Consider the following 13,353-nt stretch of genomic DNA (forward strand, 5'->3'; position numbering starts at 1 on the left):
GTTTATGCAGCACTTCCTCACTATAAGGCCCTTCATAATAACACCATTTTTGTTATAAGGTGGGTATAGTCATGGATCTGATATCATGAAATGTAGTACAATTATGTATAGCATATACTTCATCATTAGGCAGTCTCACAAGGTGACTACAGTTGACAGCATTATAATATTGGACATTGTTCAAGTTTGTTTTGTAGTTGTTTTCAGTGGATATTTTGGATGTCAGTCTCTTCATCCAGTCCCTTTTTTTTTAACAGCCTATAATATGTTGAAGTGTTACAGATTCAGGATTTAAAGAATAAAGTCATTTCTAAAGCACTGACATCCTGTATGGCTATTGTCTATAGCAGTAATCATCAGGAAATTGGATGCAAGTTATAGAATCATAGAATTTTTTAAGTCCCAGTGATGTATCTGATGATCATTTCAGTTCAGATAGATATTTTAGAAAAAAACTTTTAATCAAACTTGAAGTCATTTTACTCTTTCAACCTCTTTCATGTTTCTCCAATGGTTTGAGGAGAAATTCTTGTTTCTTGTTCACAGTATTTCATAATTACCGGTTGTTATTTTCTTTGACAGATCATGGGATAATTCAAAAGGCAGACCTCACCAGGGCAAAAGGAAGGCATATGATTCCAGACCAATTAGTAAAACTTTTAACAAGTTTTCTGCTCAGGATGGAAAGTGGTCATGCCCAGATTTTCAGAGAAATTTTCAGCAGAAGTCAGTAAATGGGCAATCATTTTCAGGTAAATGAATGTTTCTAGATTCTTATTTCTCTGTTATATGCCATGAATTCACTTTTTTTTATTAGGGTACCAGTTTGTTTTTTTTTGGGGGGGGGGGTCTTTGATGTTGCTACAGAACACAGATTTAAAGATGCAGCAACCAAGGATACTTCTGTGGAAGCAATAGGACTTTTATAAATTTCAAAGTGGATTCACATTATATACATAAATGTCTTCTTCATATATGTTCCCCAATCCTAATATCTTAGGCGCATAAGGAGTGTGATCACTACCTTGCAAATCTAGCTTTCTAACAATAAAGAGGTAAAAGTCATCTGCGCTTATTGGTGGGAGTTAGACAAGAGTGATCTTCCTATGGACGGAGGAATTAGCCCTAAATCCCAACCATACTTCATTTACTATTTCTGCTCATGCAAGGAAGCGCATGTCTTTGGAAACATTGCAGAACTGTTTCAGTCTCTGCCTTTTTAAGATTTGGGGCAATTCTGAGTTTTCTGTCACAGACAAGTATTCACCCATAATTCTGTATATTTTTCCATATTCTCTCTTGAGATCAAGAATTCACACATTTTTTTGGGATAACTCTGATATGTTTAGATACATGTCAGCACCATTTTGGTTGCCTACCCTATCGTGAGTAGTACATTCATTCAGATAACTTCACACTTGACCTAGCATATGAATTCTGCCAAAAACTATACGGTATTACATACCATAAGGACATTCATATTAATTGTTGTAGATATTTGTGTTCATCACTAGCATAGCACCCTTTTTGCAGCATGACTGTTTTCACCTGTATAGGATGTCATTTTGCTTTTAATACATGTATGTGCCAACACAGTGGGCAAGACTACAGAGTGAAAATGCATTATGTTGGCTGAAGATGACCATGTTACACTTCTTAAATGTATGGGTTGTGATTCAAGTTTATGCACAGTGGATGAAATCTGTGGGCAATGATTTTGGCCAGACAGTGCAGTCAGGTCAATGGGAAGGTAAGAAAATAAATGCACAATCAAGGTTGAGGATGCCATCAGCATTGCTGCCAATGCACTTTAGTGAACAAACAACTTCTCCTGGCAGAAATGTTGAACATGAAGAGTTCATTGGTTCTAAGAAAATTAAATAGGCCATATCTTCATGGGCATCAGATTGCTACAGCCTCAACTATACCTCCAAAAACAGAGCAGATTTTATTAGTGATACCACTAGCACCTATTTCAACTTGGTGTGTGTGTGTGTGTGTGATTAGGATTTTTAACGTAGCTTTAAAAATTTTCCAGTCATATCGCTATGTCTGCAGTGTGACAGTTTATAGTGATGTCTAGCACTGGGGCATCATACCGCAGACATGTAGCATGATGTCCTGTCCAGTCACATTATCCTGACACCAGGCCGACCAGTCCTAACACTAATCTCTTAATGCTGAGCACCTAGCGAGGCAGCTGTTAATATCATTTTTGTAAGTCTTTCGTATGACTTGGCTGGGGTTCAAACCCATGACCTCCCACTTCCGAGGTGGATGCTCTAACCACTAGGCCAGTGGAGCGGTCAGCTTGGTAATGGCATTGGAGTTTGATTGGCTATCATCAGTTCTGGCTCTGACATGACCTTAACTGATGCATGGAGAAATTGCTTATAGTGACCTAATATCCTGTACCCTGTCACAGCATCATGATACTGGCAATTGCATGGAGTTTTCTCTCTCTGTCATAGGTGGACTTTGCCACATGAAGTGGATTGGTCAATACGGATTATTTCTCAGCCTCATTTAATACCTCAAGGGACCCATTATAGTGATCAAATATCATTTAAACAATTTCAGTGACATAACAGTGGCAATAATATAAATAGCATACTGAACTCATTATAGTGCAGTTGTGCACAAAATACAACTCATTGGCCAGATCCCTCTGTGACCTGATTTTATCCATTACTTTTACAGCCTAAGGTGTGGCATTAAAAATCACTAATCTGGCCTGTGCCTTGGAGGAAGTTGCCTGTGCCTGGTATGGAATCATGAGGATGGCTTGCTGCCCCAACTGCCCTATGTCAATACAGTGCAGATATGGATCCATACTAGTCTTGGCCATGATGGATCCATGTAGGCCTTGTGCCATGATGGATCCATATAGGCCTTGTACCATGATGGATTCATGTAGGCCTTGTGCCATGATGGATCCATGAAGGCCTTGTGCCATGATGGATCCATGTAGGTCTGGTGTCATGATTGATCCATGTAAGCCTTGTGCCATGATGGATCCATGTAGGCCTTGTGCCATGATGGATTTATGTAGGCCTTGTGCCATGATGGATCCATGTAGGCCATGTGCCATGATGGATCCATGTAGGCCTTGTGCCATGATGGATCCATGTAGGTCTTGTGCCATGATGGATCCATGTAGGTCTGGTGTCATGATGGATCCATGTAGGACTGGTGACATGATGGATCCATGTAGACCTGGTGTCATGATGGATCCATGTAGGCCTGGTGCCATGATTGACCCATGTTGGGCCATTGCCATTACAGAGCTAGATCGGCCTTGTTACATTAGAGATTTATGTCAGTCCATTGACATCACAGGGCCATATCAACCTTGTGCCATGACATATCTATGTAGGCCCAGTGCCATTATGGTCTCGTGTCTGTCCATTGTCATCACAGATGCAAGTTGAACAGTTGCAGCACAGCCTTTCATGGCAAACCCACCCAGCACATGGTACATCAACAATCCAATCCCAGATGCCAAATACTATTTGTGGACCCATGATGGTTCATACAAGGAACAGTGGACAGCTTTGTCTTTGTTATGTCCTGTCACAGCTTAACCAGTCATATACAGGCTATGGTAAAAGTATGGTAGCAGATGCCCAGTACCATTCCAGGATGATTGATGATACACTCAGCAATTGTCTAGAGATTACTCAGTGAATGTTCAGACTCCCTGTCTGGTTAGCCATCTGATTAAACAGGTTTCCTCAGTTTTTTCATGTGCTGTACAGGAGACATCAGTGTTGCCCCATTCTTCTCTGCATAAGGACTTGAGTTCACAAAATCTGTCATCCAGTGATGTCCAGAAAAGAATTGTCCCACTGCACATTGATCTAGGAAGTTTTCCAGGTGTTTTCACATGAGTTTCACTTGCCTTCTCCTTAACTGTCAGAAGTTCTGACATCCATCAAACTTTTGGCCAAGAAAGAACCCTCGCCACCAGGAGTCACACTACCAGGTGAAGTGACTAATTCACCTAAAAAATGTAAACTTCACCCTCTTCTGTTAGGAAAGTAAAAGTGGCTTCACCCTGTGATTTTTTTAGAGGAATATTGAATGACAGTCCTTTTTTAGATGCTCCCTTGCCATAGCCAGGTTAGTTCCAGTGTTATGTTACAGCTCAAGGTGAAATGTAGGCTTCCAGCCATCAAATACATAGTGTTGATATCAGTTGTCTGATGAACAAACTCTTGCACATTAACAGGCATATGTTTTGACAGCTGATTGAACATTAACCCTTTCCCGAGTATGTTAGCAACTATCACTGTCCGATTTCTGCAAGTTATCTTTTGATGATAAAAACATACAAACTTGAGCTTTGAAACTTAAACTTATGTAAATAGCAATTTGTGTTTTAAGAATAGAATCAGTAACATGAATATTTTAACTGCCATGTGTTCATTATTTTATTCTTAAAAATCAGTTTGGAAACATAAGTGAGCCTGTCATGGGGAATTAATGGCAGACATTGCTCTGCCTGGGAATTATCATTTTATTAGATTATCTCTTTTCATAAACCATTGGGTAAATATATTCAGGAAAGTATACAGTTCATAGAAAATATATTATGTTGAAGATTTAGCTTTAAAATTATGTAAGTCAGAAACATACAGGACTATGTTGTGGAATTCAAGAGATACTACGGTGAAATAATTCTTCAGTGTTGTCTATGAACAGTTATGGTAAAGTTATATCAGCAACAAAGATATTAGGATGAATATGGTACAGGGTTTGTTTCAAACAAGTTTAGAAATCTTTTAAAATGCCTTTTTTTATAACTCTCAGAAGTAAAAAGAAAATATCTTGATTAACCTTGGGCTGATTAAGCATTTATACTAACTTGCAATTACAATACTGCAATCTAGTTACTCACTTAAAATTCATTACAGTGTATAGCTTCTGTTATTCTCTTTCTGTGTCATAACGCCAAAATACACTGCTTATGATTAAACATAATGTGTTTATAATATAGACAGAACTCAGAAAATGTTCTACTTGAAAATAAAGTATTGCTTAAAACCAATGTCAAATGCAAATGTGCATACTTGTAAATAGTGATCATAATTCAAGTATGAGAAAGAAAACAACACACACACACATACATACATACATACATACATACATACATACATACATATCTTGCTTTGCTCCCACTTCTCCCTGTTCTGTCCAAAAGGAGAAGCCACTTTTCATTAAAATTCAAGTCTAGCTTGACACCTAACCACCAATCTGATTGAGTCACTGACTTGTTAGGTTGTTTAGAGAAGCAGCTTCAAACTTCAAGTGTCAACAAGCATCAACAGCTCTCCGTTACTTTTATCAATCAGGCTTTTATAAGATGAATTTGCTCGAAGACATCAACAGAGATGGGTTCCAAGCCTGGAAAGGTAAAACCCTGCAAAAGGAAAGATTGATTTTATTTAACTCGGGCTGTGTTGTCCATCGTCCAGGACTTGATGGGTTAATAACTCTGCATATGGATAACTAACCAAACATTTTAGTATCTTTATCTTTTTATTAAGAAAAGCTATGTACTTCATGTTTACAACATACATACATACCAAGTGCAAATGAATTTCAAGCACATTTTAGCTGCCAAGGTTAGGGTGCTACCCATGAGAATAGCATTTTGGTGCAACTGTACCTGGACTTTATCCAAGGCATAGGATAGTCTAGGATTCGGCCAATGTGGTATGTGAGAAAGCATGCCAGTAGCTTCTTGTGGGTCGGTGGTTCTTCCCAAGGTTTTCCCGGGTTCTTCCTCTACCATTATTACTGGCCACCATACAGAGCCTATCATGTGCTGAAAAATGGTATTAAACCCAGCAACAACAACAACTGGTTTGGTCTCTTGATTTTAAGATGACATTTTTAACTTAGTTTGCAAATAAAATGGGAGCTAGAGGTGAACGGTATTAATGTTATTCTGGTTTACCACAGTATTTTTTCTAGTGGTAATTGCCATGGTAACCACAGTATTTTTTCTAGTGGTAATTGCCATGGTACTTTTTCACTGTACTAGTACATCGATAGTTTCAGTTAGTAAGGAATGTATTGAAATTTGAGAGGAATTTTGTTAAAACTTTAATGATATTAACAGCATATTTTCAGGATCGACAACATAGTTTTAAAATCTATTTGGGGGAGGGCAAAATGGTTCTTTATGTTACATATTAATGGTATTTATGATACTTTAATCGCATGTTTGACATGTGTCATGTAATGCAATGCAGTGGCCAAATGGAAATCTGTGAAACATATTCAGACCAAATCCATCGTTTGGAAAATGTTGAGTTAATGTAAAAACATAAACACCTCATGTTTTTTTAATTTTTTTAGTGCATGTCAGTGTGTATAATTGAGGTATTCCTTTATCCAATAATTTTCAGGAGCACACTTTTCTTTTGGAACTTTACGTAATTTCTCAAGTCCACTAAATAGTTTCTCATTTGTAGAGTAAGCATGTTTTATGTTTATGGGTCTCTTTGATGAATATTTTGTCCAGGTGTTGGTGTCCAACTCAGTGTCCCTGCGTATTATATCATTAGTATCAACTTTCCTGTTTTTATCAGTTGTCTTTCTAATATCAGCATGGTCTCATTCACCAACATGCTATAGTGCAAGCTTAATCATCCCAATAACGTGCTATAGTGCAAGCTTAATCATCCCAATAACATGCTATAGTGCAAGCTTAATCATCCAAATAATATGCTATAGTGCAAGCTTAATCATCCCAGTAACATGCTATAGTGCAAGCTTAATCATCCCAATAACATGCTGTAGTGCAAGCTTAATCATCCCAATAACATGCTATAGTGCAAGCTTAATCATCCCAATAACATGCTATAGTGCAAGCTTAATCATCCCAGTAACATTCTATAGTGCAAGCTTAATCATCCCAATAACATGCTGTAGTGCAAGCTTAATCATCCAAATAACATGCTATAGTGCAAGCTTAATCATCCCAATAACATGCTATAGTGCAAGCTTAATCATCCCAGTAACATTCTATAGTGCAAGCTTAATCATCCCAATAACATGCTATAGTGCAAGCTTAATCATCCCAATAACATGCTATAGTGCAAGCTTAATCATCCCAATAACATGCTATAGTGCAAGCTTAATCATCCCAGTAACATTCTATAGTGCAAGCTTAATCATCCCAATAACATGCTGTAGTGCAAGCTTAATCATCCCAATAACATGCTATAGTGCAAGCTTAATCATCCCAGTAACATTCTATAGTGCAAGCTTAATCATCCCAATAACATGCTATAGTGCAAGCTTAATCATCCCAATAACATGCTGTAGTGCAAGCTTAATCATCCCAATAACATGCTATAGTGCAAGCTTAATCATCCCAGTAACATTCTATAGTGCAAGCTTAATCATCCCAATAACATGCTATAGTGCAAGCTTAATCATCCCAATAACATGCTGTAGTGCAAGCTTAATCATCCCAATAACATGCTGTAGTGCAAGCTTAATCATCCCAGTAACATGCTATAGTGCAAGCTTAATCATCCCAATAACTTGCTATAGTGCAATCTTAATCATCCCAATAACATGCTGTAGTGCAAGCTTAATCATCCCAATAACATGCTGTAGTGCAAGCTTAATCATCCCAGTAACATGCTATAGTGCAAGCTTAATCATCCCAATAACATGCTATAGTGCAAGCTTAAACTTTTAGTGATCTTTTAAATTTCTTAATTTTTTTAATTGATAGCACACCTTTATTGTTTCAAAACTTTCTGGAATGGATGGTAAAGATCTGTTAATTCATCTTTAAAGATTGTCTCATTTTAATTGATGGCACACTGTTTATTATCAGTGCTTTGATCCTGTTTCTTACTTTTTTCTTATTTGAACAGAAATTAAAAGAAGAACAAATTATATATTTATTGAGCTGATTATGATGATTATGATTATGACCTGATGACAGAAAAAGAGCCATTTATAAAAAAAATTCAATTGGTTTTAAATACAACTTAATAAAGAGCCATACAAAAATAATATTTGCTGCAGATATGGAAATTTATTCAAAAGAAAAATTAGAGAATTTGATGAAAACAGATTCCTTTTTATTTAGATCCTTAAACTGGATGATCAGATAACTGAAACGGCAGTCAATAGAATTTGAAGAAAAAAAACAACCACTTGGTTGTGAGTAGATTTACCTCAGTAAGAAAAAAAGGCATCAGAGTAATAATAGCACAACTAAATCAGTAAGACTCAAAGTTGTGCTACTGTGTCAGTATGTGCTGCCATCTATATGAGACCATCTTGAAAATATTGTTCCAATTCCCATTAAGTCCAGCCTCTCTGGTGGCCTAGTGGTTAGAGCATCTGCATTAGATGAGGGATGTCATGGGTTAGAACACCGGCTGACTCATATCAAAGACTTATAAAAATGTTACCAACAGCCGTCTCACTAGGCACTCAGCATTAAGAGGTTAATGATAGGACTGGTCAACCTGGTGTCATGATAATGTGACTTGGTGGGACATCTTAAACTGAAATTGCATGCAATTCCACTCTAATTATTAATTGATTTATAGATGGAATTTTGGCAAAGGGACACAACTCTTCATTGACTCACCTATGTGAGCACACAACTTTTTACTTCTTTTAAGAGGTAGTGATAAGGTATTATGATCAGGTAAGAAGATAAAAGGATCAAGTTTTTTTCTTTGATAAGGATGCATTAGCATCATTGCTAAGATTTTGTTGTAAAGTTTTCAAAAAGGTCATGAATCTTAGCATGGACCACAGGTACCACACCACTATTGACAAGAACCCAGATAAATTATCTGTTTCATTTGCAAGTTTTGACAGAAACATATACTGTTAGGTTAATCCCAGTGGTTCAGAATAGACTCCAGTTCACTTCAACACTGAATGAGGAGTCACCATGTTTATGTTGGATCATAATGCATGTAAATATGGGCTTGCAAACCTCCATCTGTTCAATGTAAAGTAGGTCTCTTGTCCATCATATATATTGCTATTTAAGAATTTAAGTTAATTTAGACCCCAGAACCCATTAAGTTTTGAGTTTACTCAAAAAGCACTTTTGTAGACAACAATTGCCAAACGTTTGGCAGCAACACTAGACTCTTGTTTCTTCAAACTACATGGTGGACACAAAAATATTATTCAGATAAAAAGGTGTTTGGATGAATGTGGTGTATTAATGCTAATGCCTGCATGTTGTCTAGTTTTGATATCACGTCTTTATAATTAGGATCATGAGGAGCTGTGGTGGTGCAGTGGTTAGCTTGCCAGAGTGACAACCAAAAGGGACTGGATTTGAATCCTGTCATTGAATTAGCCCAAGTTGACTACCATGCTGTGTCCCTGGGCATGGTACTTTACTCCATTTGCCTCAGCACTGCATAGCCTGCTTGTGTTGCTGTGCAAAACATCAGTTCAACCCATTATTAGGATCATGACAGCATATAATAAAATTTGTTTACCACACTTGAAAATGTGAGATAGCAACGTCATAGAGTAATGTGAAGTCCGTAACTTTTGATATGAAAAACAGAACCTTAAACTCTTGTTCAATTGATATTAAACTTATAAAACTTGTTGAATAATACAATAGACAACTTGCAGCAATCAACTCAAGGCATATAATATTATTTTTCAACTCATTTCACAAATTTAATATCAAATGAACCTTGTGTATGATCCTTAACTATTCAGATGATTTATATTCCAAATTATTGAGGTTTAGATGAATGAGGTTCCAGTGTAAAATACAACTATATACAAACTCTATCTTCAGGTTATGAAACACATGAGGTTGCATAATTATTCAGTTCAGTAATGTATTCTTTTCCAGGTGGGATAAAGAGTACCAAAGCTGCTGAGAAGGAGGTTCTACATCCATCTTGGCAGGCTAGCAAGATAAAGAAAGAGCAAGAAAAAATACATCAATTTCAGGGCAAGAAAATTAAGTTCGAGGATGATTGATGACAGTAGACCTTTATTTCCATTCTCACCTAGACTGGAGTTTAATATAATAATGCCTGATGAGCATAAGCAATATTCAGTGTTCCAGTTATTTTATACAGTTTCTTGGAAATTTTTCATCTTGACCATGTTATTTTCCTCGGTGGGGATCCTTCCATCCTGTATATGGCATGTGGAACAATTTCATTTCAGAATAACCATGGAAATGATTTTAATGAATAGAACTTAAAAATTTGCTTCATTCTAACCAACTTGAGTCTCAATAAATACAGATAACTTAAATGTATGGTATTTTCTCTTTTTATCTTCATTCTCTCGAAGGGAATGAGATACAGTTTGTGTCCTTCCTCCACACTACATGACAAATAAAATTCCATGTCTTTACAGTTAAACTTTTGTATTGTCCCTTCACCACACAGGAAACCAAAATGGCTAAATAACAGGGTTTGTATTCAGACGACATTTTCATTCGGCAAATACTGGCTGGTGATAGCTATGATGACAATGAATTTCATGTATATCGGTCTGTTGGACATTGGGAAAATGTCACTGGAAATACCAGTGTGTGATTTTTAGTCCAAAATTGATGCTGAGTGTGAGTCCGATGTATGAGTTGGATGGACAATTAGTCCTACATGTAAGACCTTGACACTATATATAGCACTAAAATAAAACCAACATGTACTATGTCTTACGTTGTAGGACTATATGGACAATATGCCAGTTACATTTATTCAGGATACCCATGTCTTAATAAGCAGACTATGGTAATGTTGGACTTAAAACCCTAATACAGCATTATGGAAGAGAAAAAATCGGGCATAAAAATACAAAAATACTCGGTGTGAAAATACCATGTGAAACAAATCTGATTCAAAACAATCTCTCTTATATTATTATGATAGAGAGGGTCCTATGTCAGAACGGGTCATGGGGGTAATCTAAGGTATTTTTGTCACTCTGTATGATTTTTTCCCTTTGGATTATTGTTTTTTTTTTTCTTAACATCAAGCTTGCATCGAGCACCTGTGTCGCAAACATATTTGTTAAGTCAATCCAAACACTAAGTCGATTTGATTCATCTAGTAGACTGGTTAGTCTACAGAGACTGGTTAGTCTACTGAAAGCTCCCGGTGATGTTATACAGTTTTGTATTTTGCGGAGGGTTACATTTTGAAAGAACAAGAATTTTCCCTGGTTTTCCTCACATTTAGCCAGGGGTGCATGTTTCCATTGTCATTACTGGTTGTAGTGTTTGTCATTAACCTATATAATCACTTAGATCGCATTAGTGGAAACAACACATTCCTCCATTCATTATTTGTTTCATAATAATTAAGTCATAGGTAATGTTCAGTTACCTCTGTTTACACCTTGGTTAGTAATATTAATTGAGAATATCAATCATTGGTACATAGTATATTTAACAACACAGTTAATGCAACCACTGTTGTTATTACACTGTGTGTGATCAATGAATTTCATTTATTCAGTATGTCACAAAATATGGGTAGGAGTGGGCATAAAAGGGCATCATGGGATACCCACACCATGTCTTTTGTGCACAGCTGGATATCCAAACTTGCTGTTTTTGGTTTAACAGTAGAGGTGTGTGGTATTACCGGTATACTGGTTTACTGTGGTATTTTTTTTCCAGTGGTATGTACCATGGTACTTTTCATTATACTGGTACTTCACTAGTTTTCATCAGTGTACAATGTATGGAAATTCAAGGATTTTAATAGTATATTTTCAGATTTCATGACAAAATAATTAAAATAAATTATTGTTTTATTTTACAAAACAGTTGTTTTTGCCTCAAATTAACTTTGAATATTTATGCTCTTTTAATCACATGTATCATGTATGTCAATATATACCATAGCGAAAGATGTTCAATCCAAATACAGCTTTTGAATAAAATTTTTATTAAAAGTATTTTTTAAATATTTATTAGCTTAAGTTAATGTGTTAAGTACACGCAATCCTTTGAACAACTGCAACACTTCGTAAGGTTTTTAGGAGAGCAGTTTTCTGTTTGAATCTTTTGTAACTTCAAAGGTTACTAAATATTTTCTCTTTTATTGAGTGTTTTTTTTATACATTTACTGGACCCTCTGATAAATGTCTTGCCTTGGTGTTGGCATCCCACTAAAAGTTTCCATGCCTGTTTTATCATTAGTGTAGCTGGTAAATTGTAGGCTTCAGTGCCAATTCTACCTATTTTTATCAACTAGATAAATATCAGCACAATGCCTTTTTCAGGGTATCAGCTATAGTGTCCCACTTTTGTTACTGTTTTTGATGACAACTTGTACAATAATTGACATGCATATAGCGATCCAGGGTGAGTGAAACTGTCTTTTGATCTGCAATATTTTATTCCAGGATAAAAGAATTTTTAAATAATGGATATGATATGGTGTGTTGTTTTGCTATAAATCAGAGCAAGATTTTATTTTTGAGCTATTGAAAGATTAAAAAAAAATTAAAAAATATAAGGCCCCTGTCCCAGAAAATTAAATTGTTGGTCTGTAATATAATTGTGATATACCGTGGTAAGTATTGTGGTATATTCAGAGATACCTTGATGGAAATTTTTTTGTGGTACCAGCTGTATCTGGAACCACACAGAAAACAGGCGTAGTTATAAACTAGGAAAGGGAGTGCAGTCTTCTTCCTCCGAATCCTGAGGTGTAGCTGCCAATACAGGTACACCACCGATTTTCCGGTAAGGTATAGTCCGGCACCTCTTTTAGTCCGGACAAAATTACGAGAGGGCACTTGAAATTCTCGATACCACCAAATTAGTTCACTGGGCGCGCACTCACTTGGACTGTTTACAATGCAGTTGTTGGTGGTGGTACTTGTATTTTGTGCGATTCTTTGCTTATTTTACTTACATTTAACCCTAGCTATGACTTCTAAGAAAAATTCAAGTGTCATTGGTGGTGTCAAGCATAAGCACCAGTCTATATCAAACAAGATAAAGTAGAACAATTGAAAAAACTGGACCGTGGTGTTTCCGTGCTAAAGCTTTGACACATAACGCTATTGATTCATCAACTGATCAGGATATAAAGAAGCAGAGGGACAAAATATTGAAATTCTATTCAGACAGTGATTCCAATAAGCAAATAAACATTATAAAAACAATGAAAGATAGTAAGAGTACTGAGCATGACCGAGTGATGATGGAATGGTTTCGACGACGTCGGAGTGACGTAGTGGACTTGTCTGGCAGGATGGAAATGGACCAGACTCAGTTGTTTCATAAAGAGCTTAAATTAGAACATGAGTGCGACTATAGTGAAGGATGGCTTCAAAGGTTCAAGAAGCGTCATG

General features: G+C 36.4%; 2 protein-coding genes across 2 annotated transcripts in view; one reads left to right on the forward strand and one right to left on the reverse strand.

Annotated features, from left to right (window-relative positions):
* LOC149801780 (uncharacterized) overlaps nucleotides 1-10,290 on the forward strand; it is a 50,105-nt gene extending 39,815 nt beyond the window's left edge. Inside the window, exons 7-8 of the mRNA XM_089956122.1 lie at nucleotides 583-752; nucleotides 9,878-10,290. Coding sequence (XP_089812248.1) covers nucleotides 583-752; nucleotides 9,878-10,008 — 301 coding nt within the window. The 3' untranslated portion in view covers nucleotides 10,009-10,290. The remainder of the gene's footprint in view (nucleotides 1-582; nucleotides 753-9,877) is intronic.
* On the reverse strand, nucleotides 1,584-9,868 carry LOC149801781 (uncharacterized). Its single transcript, XM_089956124.1, has 2 exons — nucleotides 8,208-9,868; nucleotides 1,584-5,422 (listed from the first exon to the last, which is right to left on the reverse strand). The coding sequence occupies exon 2, from the start codon at nucleotides 3,278-3,280 to the stop codon at nucleotides 2,702-2,704; it is 579 nt and encodes a 192-aa protein (XP_089812250.1). The 5' UTR covers nucleotides 3,281-5,422; nucleotides 8,208-9,868; the 3' UTR covers nucleotides 1,584-2,701.
* Nucleotides 10,291-13,353: the final 3,063 nt, after the last annotated feature.

This window comes from Sinohyriopsis cumingii, chromosome 4 (assembly GCF_028554795.1).
Source record: "Sinohyriopsis cumingii isolate HCF-2022 chromosome 4, ASM2855479v2, whole genome shotgun sequence".
In the NCBI taxonomy this organism is placed as follows: domain Eukaryota; kingdom Metazoa; phylum Mollusca; class Bivalvia; order Unionida; family Unionidae; genus Sinohyriopsis; species Sinohyriopsis cumingii.

Bases quoted from the DNA above. Each gene is read 5' to 3' on its own strand.
- LOC149801781 (XM_089956124.1), bottom strand. From the start codon at position 3,280: ATGGCAATGGCCCAACATGGGTCAATCATGGCACCAGGCCTACATGGA.